The 25,502-nt window shown below is 45.1% G+C and overlaps 1 protein-coding gene across 1 annotated transcript in view; it reads left to right on the top strand.

Moving 5' to 3' along the window:
- VPS25 (vacuolar protein sorting 25 homolog) overlaps positions 1 to 25,502 on the top strand; it is a 54,156-nt gene that overhangs the window by 21,918 nt on the left and 6,736 nt on the right. Inside the window, exon 3 of the mRNA XM_086949016.1 lies at positions 19,053 to 19,106. Within this exon, the coding sequence (XP_086805142.1) occupies positions 19,053 to 19,106 (54 nt within the window). The remainder of the gene's footprint in view (positions 1 to 19,052; positions 19,107 to 25,502) is intronic.

Here is a 25,502-nt window from a genome sequence, read left to right as displayed (position 1 = left end):
AGATGTGTCGCCCCAGTGTGTATAGTAGACGTGGCACTCCAGTGTGTATAGTAGATGTGTCACCCCAGTGTGTATAGTAGATGTGTCACCCCAGTGTGTACAGTATACATATAAATTCTTTATTCGGTTTTTATCATTATAAAACCATAAAAGCAACAATATAAAATTACAGCATAGTACATTTTTTAAAAAGATATCTGAAGGAAGAATAAAGTGCACTCAAAAGTTTTTAAAGATTCCTCCGGTGCCTAATAATACATTTTAAAAAGTTCAATATATGGTAACAGGTGCGCTCGGAGTCTAGCATCTGTAAGGAAATCATGGCCGGACGGCATTGTCTGAAACCCCAAAGTTTTAGTAATGGAAATAACCAGATTTTCCTGTGAGGATGGAAGTATTTGCAGAACAGTATCGTGTGCATGCACGTTTGTGAGGAAGTCTCATCACAGGGGCATAAAGTCAATTTTGATTCCCAAGTGTTCGTTTGCGGGAAGGCCACTAACCTATGAAAAAGGTTGAGTCTAAATCTAGTCAGAAGCATTTTGTCGTATGAGCTGATTTCCAGTGCAATGTAAGGCTGAATTTGTGGCGTTAACTGTACCATATTTGCGTGTTGTACAGATTGTTTATTTGAAAGCAGAGTAATTCTGAGTGTCTCTAGGTGGCTCATTGCTTTCTGTTTCAGCTCTTTCTTGCTTATCTCAGTCAAAGATAGTGGAGTGAGATAAAATCTTTCTAGGCCCATGTCAGTGAAGAACCGTTTGACATAGGTAAGCCAGGCTATTCTGTGCGCATGATCCAGAGCCATTGAATCCTCTAGAATGGCCTTGGTCAACATGTTCTTGTCAGATAACCAAATACGCCTCCAGAGTAGCAGTGGCTGAACTTTTATTAGATCCTCTATGTAGGGGATTCCCAGTTCCATATGACATGCATATGTAGATGAGCACTTTGGGGCAGATAGAAGAAATCTCGTGAACGAGTTCTCAGCTGTTTAGAGAGATCCAATGTCAGCGTGTCCCCAGACACCGGCCCCGTATAAGGCGATGGCTAGGCATTTTGCAGAATAGATTTGTAACATCTCGACTGGTGGTCTCCTTCCGAGTCTTTGTGAGAAGTTAATCAGGGCAGTGATGGCTCTCCTAAAAAGATGTCTCCTGGACTCAATAGCTGCTTTCCAATTTAGTCTCTCGTCAATCATTATGCCCAGGTAGGGATACTGTGGGGTTCTCTCAAGTTTTTGGTTATTTAAGATGATATTCTTTGTTCGTTTTCTCCCTCCACCAGCCACCATTACGAAAGTCTTTTTAACATTTATGTGCAAATCTAGTGCGCCCATAAATTCGGCGTATTTATTTAGGGATTTCTGAAGTTCTATAGGTGTACGAGTCAAAATAACTGCGTCATCCGCGTAGAGCAGTGCCGGAATCATGCGTTGTTTTAGTCTTGGCAGATCCTGCCCCCCCCTCAGCATCTTCTCTTCCAGCCCGTTTGTGTACAGGGAGAAGAGGAAGGGGGCTAGGACACACCCCTGCCTGACTCCTCGCTCTACCTTGAATGACGCAGTAAGCTCTCCCTTTGTCCCATAGCGCACTCTCGCAGAAGCGTCCGTGTATAATTCCCTTAAGAAGTCCAGGAGTGGGGGATCCACCCCCATATTTCGCAAAAGGGTCCATAGCTTTGAGTGGGAGACGCAGTTGAAAGCAGAGGACAGGTCCACGTACACCATGTATATTGTCCCCTGCTTTGCGTGGACGTACTTGGACGTGATTAGACTTAAGTTGAGGGCCTGTTCTACGGTTCCGAACCCTTCTCTTAAACCGAATTGTAAGTCCGATAGAATCTTACTGTCATCTGCCCATTGTTGGAGTTGTTCCAGGATTACTCTGCCAACTACTTTTCCTACGAAATCTAATAACGAGATCGGTCGATAGCATTTGACATCTTGGCGGTCCCCCTTTTTAAAAATAGGTACCATAATGGAGTTGGACCAGGGCTCCATTAAGCCCAATTTCGCTGTTGCAGTGCATACTCTAGTAAGTATAGGGGCCCAGAGATCCGGATTTTGTTTGAAGAGATCCACAGGGACCCCGTCTGGTCCAGGCGCTTTGCCCCCTTTACTTAAATTCAGAGCTTGCAGTACCTTGAGAATATCAAACTGTATATTAATTGGAAAGTCGACGGGAGGATGAGGGTGGATTGTTTCTTCGATTGGTGATGTTAGTTTGAATATGTGGGAGAAGTGTTTTACCCAGGTTTCCTCTTCTATTGCTACGTCGATCTGAGGTCTGTTAGAGTCGGAAAGAAAAGGGGTTTTTACAATCCGCCAGAAGGACTCGCTATTTCTTGTGAGTGTGCTTTTGTGTAAATCGTTCCATAAAGTCTGTTTCAACTCCTGTTTGCTTTGTTTCCTGACCTTTTTATACTGGAGTCTTAGGTGTTTGATCAGTTGTTGGTCTCTTTTTGGTTGTCTGAGGGCCTCTTTCAATTTAGTTAATGACATGGTGCAGTCATGGTTGAACCAGCCTGGAGTTGTTACATTATTTGACTTATTTTTCCTGGTCAGCATTACTTTTATTTTGTCCAGAATAATCTTGAAATTTTCGAGGATGGCATTATCATCTGACTCCAAGTCTAGGCATTTTATTATGTTGGAGTATAAAGCCTTTATTATGTTGTTGCTTAGTTGGATTGGATCTATCTTCCCCCATTTCACCGTAAATCCATTTACTCTGCCTATTTCCAACCGGTTTTGGGATAGAGTATGTGCGATTATGGTTGTCGGCGTTGGTTGGTTTAGAAGATCCATATCCACTCTGAGCGCTGAGTGATCGCTTAAGCTATTTGCCAGTAAAGTGAAGTCCGTGATTAGATGTCTCAGCCCATCCGTTGACAGTGGTCTCATGTCCCCTCCCTAAATATGTGGGGTAGAAAGTATTATTAGCCGGATTTTTCTTATTTATTATTGACAATTCCAGGTCTGTAAGGAGATTGTTCATTGCTTCCCCTGTTCCGTCGTGAAAGAAATGGGCAAGGGGATTATCGTGCTCATCCACTATCCCACAGTTATGATTGTTAGAACGTGGGCAGGGGTGTAGGTTAAAGTCCCCTCCCCATAATAGATGGACAGTTGCCTTTTTTCTGTATGATTTGCTATATTTGGCAATTTTTTCCTGAATTGTCAGAAGAGTTTTGATGAAATGGTCCTCTTCTAAGTTGTTATAAAGATTTACTAAGATGACAATAGTTTCTTTGCCGGCTGAAAGGGAGAGTAGTTGGAAGTTTGGTGTATTTTCTGTTTTAAGTAATTTTAGGCTAGGAATTGTGTTCGCTATGTATGTAATCAAACCCCCCTTGGGCCTACCCGCAGTGCTAGGGAGAGCTGGGGAAAAAAGAGTTTTATAGCCCGCAATGTGTAGCTCTTTTGTGGCCCATGTTTCCTGGAGGCATATTATTTTGCCATCTTCAAGAAACTGAGCTGCTGAACCATCCTCTATTTTGGGGCGAAGACCCGCTATGTTCCAAAAAATAACGGACAGAGATTGTGTCCTGTTATCTTGGCCTATAATCATTTTCCTTTCCGGATCCGGAGATGAAGTGATTTGTTCATCATTGGTGGAATCCGGTGATGGTCAATCGACCATTTCTAGGCTACTAAACCGGTTCATAGTTGGAATGCCCGGCCAGTTTTCCCAGTATGGTGCTTCTCTATAGCTGGGTCTAAATGGCCGCTGCGGTGGTACACCCCATTGTTCCCAGTCTCTTCTTCTGTTACGGGGTCCCATTATCTGCCATGGGCCATCCTGTTGGTGGTAATTGGGGTCAACCGACCACCAGGGGGACTCATGGCCGTTCTGTAGTGGGGGGATTTTTGGTCTAGCGGTAGTAAAATCCCAGGGCTGTGGGACTGCTTTACGCCACATGTTATCCTGTTCGTTAAAGCGGTTGTTATAATGCTTTTTAGGCTAGAAAAAGGAAAGACTCTTTGTGTCTATTCCCCCACTTGTGTTATGTTGTTCCCAGGAACATATATACTCAACAACTCCGGGGTCCTCGAAGGTGATCACGATACAATCTCCCTGTATTACTTTTTTTGTGTGTCCCACCCATGGGGTCCTACTTACTGTTGCTATCCTACTGGACCAGTTGGGGGGAGAAGGGCAATTTGTGTTTAGCCAATATTGGACCTTATTTTTTAAGGACCAATTGGGCTCTGTTGTCTCCCCCGTTAATTCTGGTACCCCCGTCATCACAACCACGAATGGTGATGCTTCAGGTGGCAGATTCATATAGGATCTGCCGTCAAAAGCTCCTCTCGTGGTTCCTTTATTCACTGTTGGGTTTGGTTTGTTCTGGGCAGTGTTTGTGATGGCTGGGGTTTTCAGGGCTGGCGTAGTTATGGTAGTTGTTTTTGTGACAGGGGCTTTTGGGAGTGTGTTGGAGCTAGGAGTTGATATTGTTGTTTCCGGGAGCGGTTTTCCCGCTACAGGATCCTTTGCTACTGATTGTAGGTTTATTGCAGGGCAGGTTTGGGTGATTTTTTTTGTAGGACGAGTACAGGTTGGTTGTTTGTTCCCTTTTTTTGGGGTTCACGGGTTGGGTTGGGTTGCAAGGATTTAGTTATTTTTAACAATTGACTCTCGATATTGTTTAGTCTGATTTCAAGGGGTTGGAAAAAAGATTTTAGTACTGAGGTGATTTTATTTACCAGATCCAAGGGATCTGATTCGTTGCTGTGGGGAATGATAACGGGTGAACCTGTAACAATGGTATTTGGATTATTATTAGGTGAAGAATGATGCACTAAAACCTGATGATTGGTGATATCAGCCGTTTTTGGAGAGGGGCCAGCCGGGTTTGGGGGCATAATTGGATCAGTTGTCTCAGCCATTTCAATACCATTGACTTTGTCTACTTTTCCCTTATCCTTCCTTTTCTTGACGGCCCCCTCCCTCCTCCCTCTTGCTTGTCCTACTTCTTCTGGAGTTTGGTTGCGTAGGATTTCAGGTGTTTTTTCTAAATCAGAGTTAGTAAGTGATAGAGAAAGTTGGGAGGCTGAGAGGTCTACGATATTCGGGAGACTAAGCCTTTTGTTACCTTGCAGTGATTGTGCTAGGGGACCCTCTACCTCTGGAGTTCTTGCTGTAGCCAATGGTCCCATAGAGGATCGCCTCGCAATCGCGAGGTCTGTAGATACTCTACCCTCTATCAAACTAATACTTTGATCAATGAAGGTGTTTGCCTTGGTGATGAAATCGTCCATTGGGCCTAACAGCTGCTCTCCAATCCCTCCCTTTTTTGATTTCTTCAGCTTGTTACTCCTGGTGTTCATTTTCAAGGGAGTGGTTCGCGGAGGTCTGTTGCGTTGGTGGGCAGGAATTGATGTAGAAGTACGTTTGCTGTGGAGCTTAGAGGGAGTGCCCGGCCCGGCCTCCTCACGTTCTCGAACGGCCTCAAACGGCCCGCTCTTTGCCCGGTCTTCGCCCTGGGCTGCGACCCGCGCGCGTCCCGCGGTTCGCGTCACTGGGCTTGCTGATATTCTCTTGGGTGGAGAGGGGGCGTGGCACTGGGAGGGGGCGCGGCTCACCCGGGAAGAGGACACAGCTGTTGATGTTGTATGCTGGTCCTCGCAGTCCCGGGGCCGCACCTCTCGCCTCCTCTGAGGCCTCGCTGATGGTCACCTCCTCACGCCGGTCAGGGAAAGAGCAGGAAAACTTGAAGGCTACTCCTGTAGCAACGAGCACAGTTCAGGCAGTGGACTCCTCAGAGCGAGCGGCTCCCGCGAAGCGGGTGCCGCGAGGAGTAAAGAGCGCTTTGGTGGGGGCGGGCACTGGGAGGGGGCGCGGCTCACCCGGGAAGAGGACACAGCTGTTGATGTTGTATGCTGGTCCTCGCAGTCCCGGGGCCGCACCTCTCGCCTCCTCTGCGGCCTCACTGATGGTCACCTCCTCACGCCGGTCAGGGAAAGAGCAGGAAAACTTGAAGGCTACTCCTGTAGCAACGAGCACAGTTCAGGCAGTGGACTCCTCAGAGCGAGCGGCTCCCGCGAAGCGGGGGCCGCGAGGAGTAAAGAGCGCTTTGGTGGGGGCGGGCACTGGGAGGGGGCGCGGCTCACCCGGGAAGAGGACACAGCTGTTGATGTTGTATGCTGGTCCTCGCAGTCCCGGGGCCGCACCTCTCGCCTCCTCTGCGGCCTCACTGATGGTCACCTCCTCACGCCGGTCAGGGAAAGAGCAGGAAAACTTGAAGGCTACTCCTGTAGCAACGAGCACAGTTCAGGCAGTGGACTCCTCAGAGCGAGCGGCTCCCGCGAAGCGGGGGCCGCGAGGAGTAAAGAGCGCTTTGGTGGGGGCGGGCACTGGGAGGGGGCGCGGCTCACCCGGGAAGAGGACACAGCTGTTGATGTTGTATGCTGGTCCTCGCAGTCCCGGGGCCGCACCTCTCGCCTCCTCTGCGGCCTCGCTGATGGTCACCTCCTCACGCCGGTCAGGGAAAGAGCAGGAAAACTTGAAGGCTACTCCTGTAGCAACGAGCACAGTTCAGGCAGTGGACTCCTCAGAGCGAGCGGCACCCCTGTGTATAGTAGGTGTGTCACCCCAGTGTGTATAGTAGATGTGTCACCCCAGTGTGCATAGTAGATGGGCCACTCCAGTCTGTATAGTAGATGTGTCACCTCAGTCTGTATAGTAGATGGGTCACCCCAGTCTGTATAGTAGATGTGTCACCCCAGTCTGTGTAGTAGATGTGTCACCCCAGTCTGTATAGTAGAAGTGTCACCCCAGTGTGTATAGTAGATGTGTCACCCCAGTGTGTATAGTAGATGTGTCTCCTCAGTGTTTCCACTTTGTGACTATGTGAACTCGATAAGTACCCTGAATGCTGAGTCCCAAGCAGGCATTTGCCATTTCTGTTTCCACTGTAAAATGTTGATTCATTAGTATGAGCTTTGTTAGTTGCTTGTATTTACCCTCCTATTCTCATGTTTTAGATAACGGCAAACATAATATATCTCTTTTTATAACTCGAAATCCCTAGAAGGTGTAGATGTGACGAGAAAAGGCATCCTTTTATCTACAGCAGTGTTTCCCCAACCGTGGGCCGCAAGCTGATTTTTGGTGGGTGGTAAAAGTCCAAGCCCTAAATAGAGATGACTTCAAGTTCTGTATTTATGTTGTCGCATTTGCTGCCCTTCATTGACAGAGGTCAAATGTCAGACAATGTCTTCTTACAAATTGCTGTTCATTTTTTAAAGATGGGAATTGGTGTTTACAAATTTCTCGCAATTTACAGACTCCGTTAAAAAAAAAAATGTGGCAATCTTTCTGGAGTACACAGAGAGTGTCAAAGGAAACAGTGTAGAATGAATTTTTTTAAACACATAACAAATTGTAAATGATCTGTACACATTCAGCTATTCGGAAAGCAAAAAGGAAGCTCTTTTTGTCATTCTAAATTGTGATGGAAACAAAGATATTAATAGGATCAAAGCAAAACGAGACACTTTTTCTTGGTGATGTGCAAATGATAACTATTCAGTGAAGCCCGATTTCAACACATCATTTTGTGCATTATAGTTTTATCAGTAAAACTACATATCTGGGCAAATTATTGTCAATTTCAATGGAAAATATGCTGTCTGTAAATGGCAATACCACATAATGCTTTAGTTGCATTAAAAAGTCGCCGCCTTGTCCATTACAGCTAGGTTACTTGTGAAAGCTTGTTATGCTAAATAGTAGTTTGTGAGTTTAAAAAGTTTGGGAAGCACTGATAAAGATTTAATCAGAGCCTTCACAGGGACAAGCCATGTAGACATGCCTGTGTGGGGGTTGGGGAGAGATGGAGAGAGGGAGGCTGACAGTGACATAATCTGTGTAAAAGCTTTGACCTGAGTGAGCCTGGAGGGATCTAAATCCCATCTTGTGAGAGCTGATCACAAGTCCTTCTAAGTACTCCTAAAAGTGGCTGGGCCAGGCGGGTAGAAGCTTCAATCAGAAATGCAGACAGCATCCGCTGTCACATCTCCAGATTGTTTGTGTTTTTAACATCTCCAAGAAGACAACGACAACCTGTTCATCAGTCAAAGTTCTCCTCCTAATTACAAAAGATTGTTTCGGTTATTAGGCCTGGACGAGTCCTGCATCTTGCATCCACTTTGTTCCTCTTGCAGCCACTGGCTACACACTCATTCACTCCTTTCACAAGCTCTTGACTGGTGGATGACCAACAACATGCTGTCGTAGTAGGTATGGATAGTGTCACATCATGACTTAAAATGCCTGGCAGATTGAGACTTTACAGGGCTGGTGGCATAGAGACTGCAAGACAACTCCTCCATGCATAGATGGTCTTTAAAAGTGGTGCTCTTTCTGGCTTGAAAATGAAAATCGGCTGAAATATTTCATAGCCTATTTCTCCACAAAGAAATTCTTGAAATCTTAGTCTGACCAATGTTGAGGCCTGTGCACATTCCCAAAAATCCGGACTTAGCCACAAACCTATAGTAGGTAATATTTTAGGTCTCGACCTGACGAGGGCTAATTGGAATAAATACGGCTTCTGCTCCGCCCGTGTTATGCATTTGTGCGCGTCATTTTGCGTCACCGATTATGCAAAACCGGGTGTTCTGATTGTCCAGGAGGGTTTTTAGTCTCTCCTGGTTACCACCCTGTCTCCTTTTGGCCCGCCCACCGGGATTGCATCTTTTACTGGCGACGGGAGACAGTGGCTCCTAATTAGCCGCATCGCACTTTTTTTGTTATAATTCGGATTTGGCAAAGGCAGACGCATGTTTATTTTTGCATCATGCTTTCCCTTAAATTGAAAGCGCATTGCAATTATAAACAAGCGGCTGCCTTTGCCAAAGCCGAGAGCTTGTTTCTATTAGCAGTATAATTTATGTCGGTATTACACGGAGACTACAGGTCTCACCATGTAAAGAAAAAACCTTGGCCTGGACGACTAACTTCTCTACTGACCAAGGAAATGAGAGTGCTCAGCGAAATGTTACACATAAACATTAGAAGACACGAGGGAAGCACGTTTATTATCGTTTGGGAAACGAGCTAAATGTATTGAAGGTATAGCGTTCTGCCATGTATACCACCCTCAGATGTGAAGGTACCAGAGGTGGGCATTAGACTTACCTCCTATATGAAGATCTTGTACATCAGACTCTAAATTTCAATGTGCGAAAGAAAAAAGAAGCAATCAGAGGGCTTGTTTTGGAACTGAATGACAAGCTAAGTGCGGAACTAGACAGGTCTTTGTGGCTGTAATTTCAGTCTAAATCATGTGATTGGACAGTACAAAAGACCCGCCAGAAGATTCCCCACCCCCCATCCAAGTGAACGCCCCTGCTGCTGCACCTCAAGCAATCGTAGTGCTGGACCGGAAAAACGCTCTCGCTGCTCCGGAAAGGGGTTTTCAGCTTCATGATAGCCGGCATTGCGGCATTATTGTTTTATACAGCCCGCTGTGCACATGGGTTTATGGCATCAGGTTATGGGCTGGTGAAATTTGGGGTCACCAATAATTTGTTGGAACCTGCCCAGGGTAGGACCAGAAAATGTTGCACTGTTTACTGGATGAGCGTGCGTGAGTGTCATGTACTGTCCGACATCGGCCATCATAAAACAAGGATTGGCATCTCACGAGATTGTACCCCTCCCAGTTGTTTTTCTCTCTGTTTTAAAGGAGACAATTCTCTTATTGTTAATAAAAGGAATATATCCAAAAACAAGCTTTGAAAATGCAATAGGTCTCGCTTTTGAGTAAGTTAAAGCCATCTGCTTTGCTAATGGTATTGTATAGGAAAGCAAATGGCTTTAACTTAATGAAAGGCGAGACCTTTTGCATTTTTAATGCTTGTTACTGTATTGTTATTAAAGGAATAAACCCATCTAGGGTGGCAAGGATGTGATTCTTAAAGTTCTTGTGGCTGTTGACAGTGCGACTACCGGACAATGGCAGAGTTTGAGTTAGGATAGCTGAGTCAGTGGGGCAGGAGAAGTTAGGATAACTGATTGGTCTGACGATGTTGGTAGACCTGAAAAACATGCCATAGCTACATAGCAAGGGATAAGAAGGTGTGAATGTAGATCACTAAATCCGAGTTCACCGTGGCAGTACGGAGAAAAAACTTTCCTTCAGGAAGCCTTGTGCCAAGATTTTGTTCCTGCCATAGTTTAAATTCTGCTAATGTGTGGCCGAACCCTAGTGGACCCGGAAGGGTCCCGTGTCCTGTGGTGTAGGCCAGATGGATCTGGGGCTTCGAGGTTGTGTGTTAAATTGTAGTAGTTGCCAGCTGGGGTGCTGGGAGGTGCCCCTCGTCCCCTCCTTTTGATTTTTGTCACAAGAGATGGTTTGACTTGGGTACATTCGTTCATGTGAGAATGTAATTGTCTGTGTCACCCCCTCCAGGGAATTATGGGTCACTCCTGGTTGCTCCCTGTGGGGCGAGATGCTACACTATACTGCTGCAGAATTATTTTCACTGAGTGTTTTGGTTCAGGGCGTTGCTGTAAAAACTCGGTTCTAATTCTTCTCTGCTATTTGTATTGCATAACTTAACATGTTTTAAATGCGAATAAACAGATTAAAATAAAAAGCTAATGTCCTGATGAGCTTCAGCAAGCACCCTCTGCATGCTGGTGCCCCATCTCCACGGTTGCCTGATACTAAGTGGGATTCCTGCATGCTGCTGTGTGGGTATCTAGTGGTAACACAACCTCAACATCTTCTCCTACGCCAATGACACTCAACTGATCCTATCTCTCACCAGAGACCCTAACACTGCCAAAACCAACCTGCATGAAGGAATGAAAGAAGTAGCCGACTGGATGAAGCACAGCCGTCTGAAACTGAACTCAGACAAAACAGAAGTCCTCATCCTAGGCACCTCCCCCTCCGCCTGGGATGACTCTTGGTGGCCAGAGGCCCTTGGAAAAGCGCCCATCCCGACAGACCACGCACGGAACCTGGGCGTCATCCTGGATTCCTCACTCTCGATGAACAGACAAGTCAACGCCGTTTCTTCATCTTGCTTCAACATTCTTCGCATGCTCAAAAAAACATTTTGTTGGATCCCCACAAAACTAGAAAAACGGTCACCCACGCTCTGGTCACGAGCCGACTGGACTACGGAAACACCCTCTACGCCGGTACCACCGCAAAACTCCAGAAAAAACTCCAACGCATCCAGAACGCTTCAGCCAGGCTCATACTAGACATCCCACGTAAAGAACACATCTCTGGTCACCTGAAAAACCTCCACTGGCTCCCCGTCAATAAGAGGATTACTTTTCGGCTCCTAACCCACGCACACAAAGCACTCTACGAAATCGGACCCGAATGCCTCAACACACGACTGTCCTTCTACACCCCCGCCCGCCAGCTACGATCCTCCAACCAAGCCCTTGCCACTGTACCTCGCATCAACAAAACCACCATGGGAGGTAGATCCTTCTCCTACCTGGCAGCTAAAACCTGGAACTCACTTCCCACTCACCTTCGCCTCACTCAGAACCACCTAGCATTCAGAAAACAACTTAAAACGTGGATATTTGACAAATAATTTCCCACCCTTCTTCAAGCGCCTTGAGACCCTCTGGGTATGTAGCGCGCTATACAAATTTATTGACTTGACTTGACTTGACTACACAGGGTGCTTTTTAACACTGTTGCTCCTTTCCTAGTTTCTATGGGAAAGCAGGACATTTAGAGTACTTAACACATGGCACAGAGTTGGCACATGGATGAATAATCCATGTTGGTGATATCTCAGTCATTCTCCTGGCTGGGTTCTGGGTGGCATCATGGAATGACATATGCTTATGTCATATGCTCACCCAGGATGGCAATTGAAACAGAAGGATTTTGACTGAGCATGGCCTACCATATAGATCCTGGTGGGTCCATTACTTCTACATGTTCCGTATACCTGATGTTGATCCCTGTGGAGACCACCAAGGTCCTGTACTAGGTCAAATAATTTAATTGCTTACCATTAGCCCCTTGCCGTCTTCATTCAGAGCTTAATGAGGCGAGAATCTGATTCTTTTGGGCTCACCAGTGAACAGTATCAGGTTATGTACAAAACATTTTTGTTCTGTCTTGAAAAGTAAGCACTAGCAGCAAACAAGAATCGAAAGATTCTTTTATGTCGCCTTATTCTTTATAGGACATGGACATACAAAGTTGAGAGTTGCTTGAATGCATGTTGCAAAAGATTGACTGCTTAGATGCATTGACCATTATAGGTGTTACCTACAAGTTGAATTTGTGGTGCTCATTGCGTTCCATCTCCTAAAATGATGCCAAGGTGCATAGCCGGTCATTTGGCTTGCTTATTAGAATGAGTTCAGTAAAGCTATAGGAGCATCAGAGACAGATTCTGTAACTCTTATGATGAGCAGGGAGTAGCATTTGAACCCATGACATGGCCGCAGGCCATCTAAAGATAGGTGTCTTGATATATCCCACAAGGTGTACACTTGCATTCTTGTTTGAAGGAGTTCCTTGTGACCGCTGATTCATTTGTGGGCTGAAGCTATAGAACTGGTCATGAGAGTTTGAGAGTGAGGGGAGCACCTAACAGTTGTCTTGTGGCTTTCGTTTCCAGGGGGCCTGAAAGTGTTCCTTCTTACTGTCTTTGCTGTATCTTGTAGCACCAGGGAGAAGAGGATATATCACTCCACTCATGACGTGTGTTGTAGTGTACTTTACGAAGAATAACAAAACCTATCTCTCGGATCAGGTGCTGTGTGTGTGTAATTGGGAAAAAAATAAGGAGGACCCCACACAGAGTTATGAAGGACCGTGGGGAAAACAGAATTTAAAATTAACAAAAGTCCCAAGTCGGTGGACAGAAAGGATTGTGTCCTATTTTAGTGTTGGTCATATGGGCATGGTAATTGTAGGAGATAATATTGAATTTGAAATTTTTTGTCAAATGGGACGGGTGTAAATTCCGCGGGAAAGGCAAAGGTACAAACTTGTGTGATTAGTTATCCATATACAGAAATTACGCACTATAGTCTCTGGAATAGACACGGGTAATGACAGATTCTACGCAGTTACTTCAGATATCCTCAACAAGTATTACAAATCTAATTACGACTTTTCAACAAGTATTACAAATTTAATTAAGACTTATCACCACATGTGTTTGTTAACGATATATACATTTTATTACACTTTATCAATTTACAATTTCTGTTAAAAACAACTTTTAAAAACATTTAGCAATAGACATGATCATCACAATAGTTTTTGATAAAATATATATATATAAGCACAGGGGAAGAACAATTTAAAACAACCCTGGACATTGTCTTTTTATATCAACAGGTACAGAAAGTGGCAATCAAGTCCCCTATGATATGCATAAATAAAGTATTCACAAACTAGAGGAAATTGAATTTACCCCTCTGACACGGTGTCCCATCAGATCCTCCTCCATCGCCTTGAGGAGGCCGGAGTTGGAGAGAGAGCACTCGAGTGGTTTCGATCTTTTCTTACTGATCGAACTTTTAAAGTATCCACTCCCCCTTTTGTTTCTGCTCCCCGTCCGATCCTGCAGGGTGTCCCACAGGGGTCGGCCCTAAGCCCTACCTTATTTAATTTGTATGTCCAACCGTTGGCTCAGGTCGCCCATAGCTTTGGTCTCTCCATGGTGTCATACGCCGATGACACGCAGCTGGCGGTGGCACTTAACGGAGAGACCAACATGGATGCTGCCTCTTTTCAGACCGCGCTAAAAGCTGTGGCGGGCTGGATGGCGAACAACCGCCTCCAACTGAATGCCTCTAAAACCGAGGTTATTATTTTTGGTAGGGAAAGTGAGCTTTGGGGCGATCAGTGGTGGCCATCTGAATTAGGCCCTGCTCCCACCCCAGTGGCTGAAGTTAGGAACCTTGGGGTGTGGTTGGATGATAAACTTTCATTCACCGCCCACACTAAACGGGTTGCCGGAACTTGTTTTGGTGCCCTGAGGTGTCTGCGACCCATTTTTAAGTATTTTGATGCTGACACGAGACAGATCATTGTCCAGGCCACAGTCTTGGCTAGATTAGATTACGCCAGCTCTTTATTCTTAGGCGTCAATCAAGCTGAACTAGTGCGCCTCCAGCGGGTGCAAAATGCGGCCGCCAGGATGTTGGTCGGTCTTCCGAAGTTTGTTTCTGTGCGTCGCACTATTCAGGATCTTCACTGGCTGCCTGTGGGGCAAAGAATTAAATTTAAAACTCTTTGCCTAACTTTTAAAATCTTGAAGTTGGCTTCCCCCCCTATTCTGTCCCAATTAATCTGTCATTATGAGCCATCCAGAGCCCTCCGATCCTCAGGGACTAATCTTGCTGTAGTGCCACGTTTTAAAAAAGCAAGGATGGGCGGACGCTCTTTTGCTGTGATGGCAGCAGCTCTCTGGAATTCCCTGCCTGCCTCCCTTCGCTCCATTCCTGATCTGCTCCCGTTCAGAAAAGCTCTGAAGACCTTTTTATTTTCTACTGCTTAGTCTTTTTTAGCCACTAGCTCCCGTGTTGTGTTTTTTACCTTCTCCCAAGCGCCGGGACGCCTCTTGGCTGCGGCATCCGTGCGCTTTACAAAATAAAATAACATAACATAACATAACATGATACGAGGTATGTACTAATGAGATTTATCACCAACTGCATCTCGAGTATGACTATCAACACGTATAAGTCACTGGCATTTATATGTCTTTATTTAGAGACAGCGCAACTTTGCACATAACTACCAGCAATTTGCGATCTACCAACCGTCCGTATTTAAAAAGGACTCTTAGTTGAACCAACGAGTTCCTTCCACATGGGCAATAATTCCATGTGGAATAACAAGGTATGCAGACAGTATAATAGATAGCGTACTGCTTTTAGTGGTGGTAATATGGGGACCGTTCTAACATTGTACATATTTCCAAGGGGAAGGCAAATGAGGTGTGTAATAATGTGTAAACAATGATTGTGAATATTAAAGCAATGTAAACAGAAAACGCAGATACAGAGCATGTGGATTTAATGATGGGCAATGATGCATACCAATATGGAAAACAGTAAACTAAATCGGGTAAACAAAATGTGATAATATACAGATGAACAAGATTGCACCCAATCAAAATTGTTTGGTAACTTTGTGTTTTTATTATTTTAATTGTTTAGAATCAGTCCTGATGAAGGTGTACTAAAGAAAGCCGAAACGCCGCGTCGACCTTTTGATTCTGTGCTTATATATATATATTTTATCAAAAACTATTGTGATGATCATGTCTATTGCTAAATGTTTTTAAAAGTTGTTTTTAACAGAAATTGTAAATTGATAAAGTGTAATAAAATGTATATATCGTTACCAAACACATGTGGTGATAAGTCTTAATTAAATTTGTAATACTTGTTGAAAAGTCGTAATTAGATTTGTAATACTTGTTGAGGGTATCTGAAGTAACTGCGTAGAATCTGTCAATACCCGTTCCAGAGACTATAGTGCGTAATTTCTGTATATGGATAACTAATCACACAAGTTTGTACCTTTGCCTTTCCCGCGGAATTTACGCCCATCCCATTTGACAAAAATTTTCAAATTCAATATTATCTCCTACAATTACCATGCCCATATGACCAACACTAAAATAGGACACAATCCTTTCTGTCCACCGACTTGGGACTTTTGTTAATTTTAAATGCTGTGTGTGTGTACGCATTATTCAAAGTATCAACATTATTAAAGCCAGGTGATGCAGTAGACTACTTCTTTCAGAGCTGAATATTACGTACCTACACTGTCTGTCCTGTTCTCTGGAAGGTTTTCAGTTTACACAGGAGCGTACACGAGCTCACTTTACGTCCTGCTCTTTGATTTCCTCCTGCCAGTGCTTAATTTGTAAAATATGAAGTGCAGGTGCTCAAATTTTTGTCGGAGGCCACACCTACTTTTCTCCAGCTCCACCCACTTCGTCTGCTGGCTCCACCCACTTACTCTATTAGCTTCTTCCATATCCTCAACTGGCACTGCGAAAAGTCAGATGAATTTCAGCAATGCTCAGAACGATGACACCTTGAAAAGTCTACTGACATAGAAAAGGGACGTTAAAAAAATATAACGCTCAAGATCTGTTACACTCATTTTCTGGTCTTTGATATTTAGCCTATTACCATCCAGGTGGCTGGGGAAGGGAATCATAACTTTTAAATCTGTTTTAAATCCCACATCCCTCCCACTTACTCAAAAATGCCAACTTTGGGGGATTCTAGAAAACAGCGCAATCTCTGGGCGAGGTGCGTGGGATGAGGGACAATTGAGGAAGGGAAGTGACAGGCTTTGCCAAGAACACACAGGAGGGACAAAGGCACGTGGCAGAGAGTGGGCACAAATGAACTTTGTGTGAGTGAGGGGATCTCAGATGTGAGGAGAGCCGCCTTCATCAAAGACCTCCCGCCTCGTCAGCACCCAGACCCTCGCAAAAAATGTGTCAGATAGTGGAATCTATTCAGAAAGGAAATTATAGAGTTTGCATTTTACAATTCAGCTTAAACACCTGGTTAAACCTGATCCGGTGAGGACAAGCATCACTTTGTGAATGCTGACAGATAGTGAGCACAACTGGTCGCACAGAGCGCATCACAACAATACATATTGCACACTATGCACAGCTTGAAAATATGCAGATACATTATTCAAGGGCTGCAGAAGAAAAAAAAGATAACATGAACACCCGCAGCTGCCACACAAGTTCTGAGCTCATTAACACATTCATAAAACGACCAGCTTCCAGTGGGTAGCAGCATAACTGCTTTTTTTTTTACATGACACTGGGGGCGTGGTTCCTTTCATTAAAGGGTTAAAAAAAACTAGAAACGTGCGAATGTTAAATTGAGTATGGTTTATTAAATCAGTGAGCCCACATTACAAAGATACAACTGTGTAAGCTTAGAAGCTAGCTCCGAGTGAAGGCACAGTAAATGGTCTCGTTATGAGGCACTGTAGCGCCTAGTGCTGTTTAGGTAATGTGCAAAGTTGTCAATGGTTTTTCCGGTCGTTTTTCACAGTTATTCCAAGTACCATTTACTCTAGGAAAAGGAAAAAATTATTTGTGATTCAGACCTGTGGTCTCTTCCTAACTGAGCATCGAAAATACCTGAGTCATTATACCCAAGTTAAATATTCTGTAACGTTCTTCGTCGTGGTAAATTAAATTGTGACAAATGTAAACCTCATTTAAATGTCGTCTAATGCTACTCAAATAAACTACGTGGAGGAAATGATACAGCAGCATGCACCCTAGTTTAGCCGAAAACGTTTTTCTAAAAAAGTTATGGAACACTTCTACTACACAAATCATTCTTAATTCAAGAGCTATTACTCTGCCATCAGAATAACGTAATGGTGCTGCGCGTGTTACTGCTCCTTGGCTGCCCTCAACCCTCAATGTCGTCATGCTTATCATGGTTCGTGGGATGCGGGCGTGGCAATTGGAAAAAAATATGCGCGTGCCACGCTGCCTGCTGCACAGCCCCTTTAATTTCCTGCTTAGAATCTCACATCCCTCCCACTCACTCAAAAATGCCAACTTTGGGGGATTCAAGAAAACAGCGCATTCTCTGGGTGAGGTGCGTGGGACGAGGGACAATTGAGGAAGGGAAGTGACAGGCTCTGCCAAGAACACACTGGAGAGACAAAGGCACGTGGCAGAGAGTGGGCACAAATGAACTTTGTGAGAGTGAGGGGATCTCAGGTGTGAGGAGAGCCGCCTTAATCAAACACACCCCGCCTCGTCATACTGGCATTTAACAAATTTCTTTATGCGTACCGTGGGGTGGGCCCGGGCTATATATACACAGGTCCGGCTGGCGGCCGCTACTAGGCCAAGCCAACTGAGCCCAGGCAGGAGCATGCACTATTGTCAAATTCAAAAGTTGGGAGGAAGGATAGCAGGGCCTTTCCATCTTTAACAACTTAACTAACCTATCCTGACATAATGATGAATAAAATAAACGTGTACCGTGGGCCGGATCAGGGCCAGGAACAGTGGAGTGCGCAGTACTGGGAGTGTGTCGCCGTCATGGAATCTTGTGGATGGAGCCGGAGCTACCACAACCTCGGTGCCCGACACGCGTCGCCACCACTGGGCATGTCGTAGTATGTGGCATGACGTCTCTGAGTCTGACTGCTATTTAAGTTATTACTTTAATATATACTTACAGACAGTTACACTTGTCGTGGGCCGGGGCTGCGGGGCACTGTTTTCACTAACTGATAGGCCCCTGGTGGTGCTGCCTGCTCTCAACGTGGCCGGGCTTCTCTAACTCGTGGGTTGCGGGTGTGCCATTCAGAGCGTGGCAGCAGTAAGCGGAAATAATAAATCTGCACGCAGCGCGCGCACACAGTCAAATCCAAGCTACCCAATTAATTTCTGACTCCCGCCCAGTACTGCTTCCGAGTCCCGCCCACCCCACCACCAGCAACAGTCCACTAAACAAAGGGCCGTGCCCGGGCGCCGCCGCCGCCAAGATGACGTCATCACATGATCAGTAGCATTAGAATAATGATGATGCAGTAATTACTTTGATGTTGCTTCGGCTCACATTCACACTCAACACACTGAACGCAGGAGACCCAGAACAACACTTGGCACCAGTGCGCCCACTCCGAGTCAGAGTCAGTATGGGTAATTAATGTATTATTAAATCATGTCATTATATGTGTCAACGTGCAGCCTGCCGTGCGTGTAGACCCGGCCCTGAAAAATAAGTGCTGGTGCTAAGCACTGGAAAGCACCGGCACAAATTAAGCACTGCCTCCTGCCCATTTTAGCGAGCACCTAAACGGCATAGGGTTAGTTGAATAGAAATACTGTTATATCATTTTAGCTAATTCTCATGAGTTCACATAGATTATAAATGTGTATCATAAGGGTAGTCTGTTTTGGCGATGATGTTGAATCTGCCTGTACGTAATAGAGGTCTATAAACTGGAATGAATTGAAAATGCTCTGATTGTGCCTGATTTATACTGCAGATTTCCTTAATGCAAAACAGGTAAATTATCCATGGAATCAATCCAGGTGGTTTTAGAAGAACTCAGGAAAAAAGGTGGGTAGTACATTTTTTAATTTTATGCAGTGTTCTGAAGAGTTTGGCCTTCATCTGTCTGCAGGGCACAAGTCCTGAAAAAAAGTTGTGCAGGGACTAACCAAGTTAGCGAGTATGCAGGTTACATCATGGCGTTTGACATCACAGCGCATGACCTCAGAGGAAGTGCCATCACAACCCATAACCTCCCAGGAAGTGTCATCAGCACTTAACACCTCAGACATATGTTTAGCAGTTCCATCAAGAGTACATTGGAGGGCATTACGGGATTTAACAAGTAAGATTTTGTGGCAGGTTGTACCAAAAAAGTGACGCAACCCGGACACAAAATCTGGGCCTCAACTTGTATTTTTATTTTCTCAAAACTCTGCCACAAAGAAATTGGCAGCAAGGAGAAATGTGGCAGTAAATCTGTTCTGCCTAATTGGTTGCAAAGTCTGCATTTTAAAATATCTTATGAGATTAAGGCACCTGCTGCAGAGATGTTTGTGTGCCCAATAAATATCAGAGAATAATAATAATGGTGAGATAACTCTGGAAGTTAACGCATTTACTGGAGAGATCAGTGTTTTGTCGAGCACCAGTTTTGAATCAAAGTAGCATAGGGAGTTAATGTGTCTCCTGCAAAGCAAAGTAACATGCAGAAGAGTTACTGTTTTTAACACAGAGATCCTTTTGTTACTTGTAGTTCATGCATTGAAAGCCTTCTAGTATAGCACAGTGAGCTCTGAAGGGCATGTGACTCCTACACCATGTAACCCTCACGGTCTTATGTCACACATCCTGTACTTTGCTTTAAACACATATTATTTATTGTCAATGTATAATCTTTACGTGTGTTGAAAGTGCTCTGACAGCCTGCATTGGGAGGAGTAGAGCTATAAAAGAAATAAAACAAAATAGTACTATTAAAATTATTTTTTTCAATACAGGGGACAGACCAACATATTTGACATTCTTACAGTGAATGCTTCTCTTTTATATACAGGAACAGAAAGTCAAAAGTATGCCTCTATTAGGTGCTTGTGAAGTGATACCATACTGTGCGCCTTTGTTCCCCTCCATTGCCTTTAGATTTGAGGTTCTAGATAGCTCCCAGCTTGGATACTCAAACGAAAGGAGGCCTGATGGCCCCTTAACTTAATTTTTTGTTTTGGGCCAGGTGGAATTAAAAAAAAAAAGGAAGCCCCTCCCACCCCCGATTCCCACTCGCATATGAAAAGCTAGTACAACGGACCGACACAATCTTCATACCATGGGTGACATTTTCCCTGACGGCCATGTCCTGACTCGTGCAGATAATAGCTGTTTTCAAAATGCCTCATAGATGGATCACTTTGTGCTTCAATGGCAGCATAATACCCTACGCTCCCTTCTCCCCTCCTACCCTGTAGCCCTGGACAACTTCCCCCCGCTGACGCTTGCCATCTCAGACACTGATGGAGACCGGTCGGTCTCCAGGTTATACCGACTATGCACTGCAATGAAGCACGGCACTACGGCTCGTGTCCCGGAGACTTGGGGTGTGGTCCAGGTCTCCCCACTCACAGACAAAATTTGTTCTTCCTGTTGTTCACAAACCCAACGTATCTTGGTCAACCGCAGACATAAATTGCTACATTTTAAATTTCTACACCAAGCCTACCTCTCCCCTTCTGACAAAATTCGACCCTGCACGATCTGTCCAGTGCCCCAAAAATTCAGCCCCAAATGCGGATTTCGCACACTTGACATGGACCTGCCTACTGATTTGCCTTTATTGGGCACCTATCTTTTCCAACAACTCAGTCATGACGGAGGTAACAGTTACATTGGACCTCCTCTTAGCACTCCTAGGCTACACTGGCAATATTCCTAGGCCTGCTCGGCGGCTCATGTCAGTAGCACTTTGCTTGCAAAGTGCGAGATCACTGTGCATTGGGGTAGGGGCCAGGTTGCTACTGTCACAGCCCAACTCTAAAGCATGACATATTGCGACATTGTCAGCGGGGATTACGCACAGCTACAGCCACCCACATCCCGGCCAAGAGATTTTTGGCAGTCCCTACGGACTACCTCCTCACCCTAGACCCTGATACTCCAGATAGATCACTGCTTCTATCCTGATCATCTCATTGACCCATCCCTTTCACTCTGCATCATATGCCTTTGCCTGGGATATGGCATGTTCTTTTATTTACATGTATACAGTGTATATGCTGATGTTATCATGCTCCTGACTATGTCGTGTTCATGATGGTGACCTCTGCACCTTGCTAGATTCTTGCTGTGCCTCTGTATGATGTGCTTTCCTTGATGTTGTGTTGTTGTTGACATGGCTTTTCATGTATACAAATCAATAAATGCATTTTAAAAAGGCCCCCTCCCTACATGCATGTTGATGCTCGGAATGGAAGCAGACAACCTACCAGCGCTGCTGGAAGTATCCAGGTGTCTGAAACCTACACCAGGATGATCTCAGCATATTTTTGCGAAGCCCAACTTCTTGGCAGGGTAGATGGCATCCCCCTGTGAAAATAGTGGGTGGGTGCTGTCTAACCACGTGTACCTCCAACTTGTTCCCTGGCTGACTGAGTATATGAGTCCCATATTGTCGTGCTCCACCATGCATAATTGATTACCCACAGAGCGGTTTAGACAGTGTGCATGTAATAAATGTCCACTCAAGAACTAAAGGACAATAGACAAGTGATAAGTAATTATAATCGCATTATCAATCATTCTCAAAGCCAAAAGGTATTGCATATGTCATGCAGAACGGCCAGAAATAAATGTAAAAACACGGTTGCATTATTTTGTAGGTGTGCACATGCTCATAACAGATATAATCCTAAAAAATTACATGGGGTGCTATTTTTTTCTTATGTACCTATCCAAGACGGATCTAAATCAAAAAATGAAAATTAAGTGGTATGAAAGCGGGTTTTATTTAAGCTAGAGGGGCCAACAGCAAATTCCTGCCCGGTTCTCCCCTCCTCCCCCACTCGCCAAAAAAAACAAGAAAAAAAGATGGTGGGGGTTCATGGAGAAGCAACCGGGAGTTGACTTGGGAAGGGAAAAGCCGCACATGAAGGAGAACAACAGGGAAACAGGCGGCGAAGCACACGAGCAAGAAGGCACCACAGGGAGGGAGTTTGCCAGGGGAGAAGTACGCAAGAGAGCTTACAACACAAGGGAGACAGCAACATTGATCACTTGGGGTGAGCATTTTGGAGAAGAAGCACAAAATGGAGTGCTGAAGCAAAAAGAGAAAAGTAGTTCCTTAAAAGTGAGCAGTGGAAGGATAAGAAGCCTGTCAGTCAGAGGGATGGTAAAGAGGCTTTGCTCCAGGGAGGCACAGCCACAAAATGAATAAGCTTGTACAAGGGAAGCCATTGAATAATAAGTAAGAAATTTCGAGGATGACACAAAATCCTTATTAAATACAATAAAAACAGGGTCCCCCCTGGACCTCATTCCCCCTAGAGTGATGAATACGCTAAGCACTGCTCTCTGCCCCATCATCCAAAAAATCCTGAACCTTTCCTACAAAGAAGGTAAACTCCCTCAACAATGGAAAGAGGCAGTGGTGAATCCTATTCGGAAAAATTCCATCTCCCCCTGGACAGAGCTCTCCAACCTCCGTCCTATCTCCCTACTGCCGCTCCTCAGTAAACTGGCCGAGAAGCATGTTAACACCTAGCTGTCCAGTTTCATAGAGGCGACAGGGGGCCTGGACCACTCACAATCTGGGTTCAGGCCCAACTACAGCACCGAATCCGCACTCCTCTCCGTGACCGATAACATCAAGATGTCACAGGATAGAGGAGGCTCTATGATTCTGGTGCTGTTAGACCTGTCGGCCGCATTTGATACTGTGTCCCACAAGATCCTTGTGAGCCGTCTAAAGGGAGTAGGCATAGGAGGACAAGCCCTCTCCTGGCTGGAGAGCTTTCTGTCCGGGCGCTCACAATCCGTCAGCCTGGGACCGTATCGCTCCCCCTCAAGAACGCTCACGAAGGGGGTGCCACAGGGCTCATGCCTAAGCCCCACATTGTTTAATGTGTACGTGGCCCCCCTTGCTGAGATTGTGAGAAAATATGGATTCACCCCGGTGTCCTACGCTGACGACACCCAACTCCTCTATCCTTTCCACTCCCTAAACTCCAATGTCAGGGACAATTTTGCGGAAGGCATGAGGGCCATCTCCAACTGGATGGCTGTCAACCGTCTCCAATGCAACGTTGGAAAAACGGAATTAATGCTATTTGGAAAAGCGTCCATACTATGGTCCCCCGACTGGTGGCCTCTAGATCTGGGACCAGTACCCACCCCAAAACTCACAGTAAAGAATCTGGGGGTGAAGTTAGATCAAAATCTAACCTTGAAGGAACATGCCAGTGCAGTTGCGGGGGCATGCTTCCACACAATTGGTCTGCTAAGACGAGTCTTTCCATACTTATCTGATAACCACAGAAAGACCCTTGTGCAGACCATGGTGATAAGTAAAATTGATTACTGCAACGGGCTCCTGATACAAGCCAACGAGGATGCCATAAACCGCCTCCAGGTAGTCCAAAACACAGCGGCAAGACTGGTTTTGAACGCCCCCCCCAGAACCCCCTCCAAACCTCTGCTCCGAGAACTCCATTGGTTGCCAATACGACAACGCATCAAATTCAAAATCTGCTGCATTGTTCATAAATGCCTGTTCGGGAAAGCCCCCACTTATCTGACCCAAAAGCTACCCCTCTACAAACCTGACAGAGCATTACGGTCTAGCAATCAATTACTAATAAAAACCCCACTGGTAAAAAAAACCAGACAAGGTGGCAGAGCCTTTTCTCTGATAGGACCCAACCTATGGAACAACCTACCCCCCTGCATCAGACAAACCTCCAACCATTCCTCCTTCAGGAAAAAACTAAAAACTTGCTTGTTCCGGGAAGAATAAATATCTAATCATCAGTCGACGACTCCACCCTCTGGTAACACCTGCCATACCTCATTGCGAGCAAAAGCGCGGAGATACCCCGTATGGGGTCGATTCTTGCGCTATACAAGAAATTAAAATAAAATAAATAAAATAAGCAGATGAAAGCGACAATAAAGGCAACTAATGGTAAGCAATGTGTGGTATATAAGCCCCTGTATGTTCTACGTAAGATTACAACAAGTCTTTTCCTACCAGACATTTAATTAGCATTGTCTGGTAGGTTCGACCTAAAAAGAGTTGGTCTCATCCTAGTTGGGAAGCAATAGATCAATGGAGGATCCTGGAATTTATGAGGCTTATGGATGTGGAGGCCTCCCAGATCATTATGAGCACGAGTGTGTTTATTTTATATAGCTCTAAGATGCTGTCAGATGTTATATTGTGTTAACATTTTCCCTCCCTCGTGGACTCTGAACCCTCCAGGTGAAACGCCAAGAGCAGCAAGGTGCTGTATTTAGTCAATAGATATGCTTCTAGTGACACGTTCAGAAGACCGTGAGATTCAGTCTGATGGTCCTCAGTACCAGTGGCCTTCCTTTGAGTCTGTGCAGTGTACAAGCACTGCAAGTGGCCAGGGGGATTACTGTGGCTAGTTATGGGAGAGTGAATTAATTTAGGTCCGAGTAAGGCTCTTTAGGGAGTTATTTAAAGAAGTCAACCATATGCTTGGCACTTATCCTCTTGTGGTGCTGTTGTCACCTTTTGTTAGCCCTTTCGATGCTGATGACGAGCTCAGCTCGTCATCACCCACGGGTGTCGTGTGCTGATGACGAGCTGAGCTCGTCATGAAAGCAGAAAAAGAGGAATTTGCAGCACAGCGCAAAAATCCCCGCAGCAGCCATGTGGTTAAAAGAAGGTCTTGGCATAGCCTCTAAAGTGTACTAGTCATACATCAGTTTAGCTAGCGACAGGGACTCTATACCAGTGTGAGAGAGAATCATTTTGGGAGAAATTTGTGAAACAAAAAGGTTAAGTCGTGAAAAGTACTGGAACTGAAAAAGGTTGCAAAAAGTAGTGGAAATATAGAAAAATAAAAAATGAAAGTAGGAGCGCTCCTGTTGAGTCCCACATACTTCGTCCTCTGATTTTAACCCCTCTTTCCAAAGCTGAATTTTAGTGGAGTGAAATAATTCCGTTTTTAAAAACGTTGTTGCATGTGGTAATCTTTATAGCTGGGAAGTCCTGTAAGTGAAACATTTTCTTTTCTTCCTTCAAAGCCATCTTCGTTCAATAAAGGACCACAATTGCAGAGCCATTTTAGTGGCGCTGTGCTGAGGATGGTCAGATCCGAACATATCTGAATAGTGATGGTGCATGTAGGGCGCAGTCTTGCCACCTTAGCTGCGTCCTCAGCATTTTATATCTTCTAGGGACTATTTTCAGGCTTTGTTGAGGAGTCATCAGACTTGGCATGTGACAAG

The sequence above is a fragment of the Lissotriton vulgaris genome, unplaced genomic scaffold, assembly GCF_964263255.1.
Source record: "Lissotriton vulgaris unplaced genomic scaffold, aLisVul1.2 SCAFFOLD_5947, whole genome shotgun sequence".
Taxonomy (NCBI): domain Eukaryota; kingdom Metazoa; phylum Chordata; class Amphibia; order Caudata; family Salamandridae; genus Lissotriton; species Lissotriton vulgaris.
Note: the sequence above shows the minus strand (reverse complement) of the source record. Positions and strands in the feature narration are given on the sequence as shown.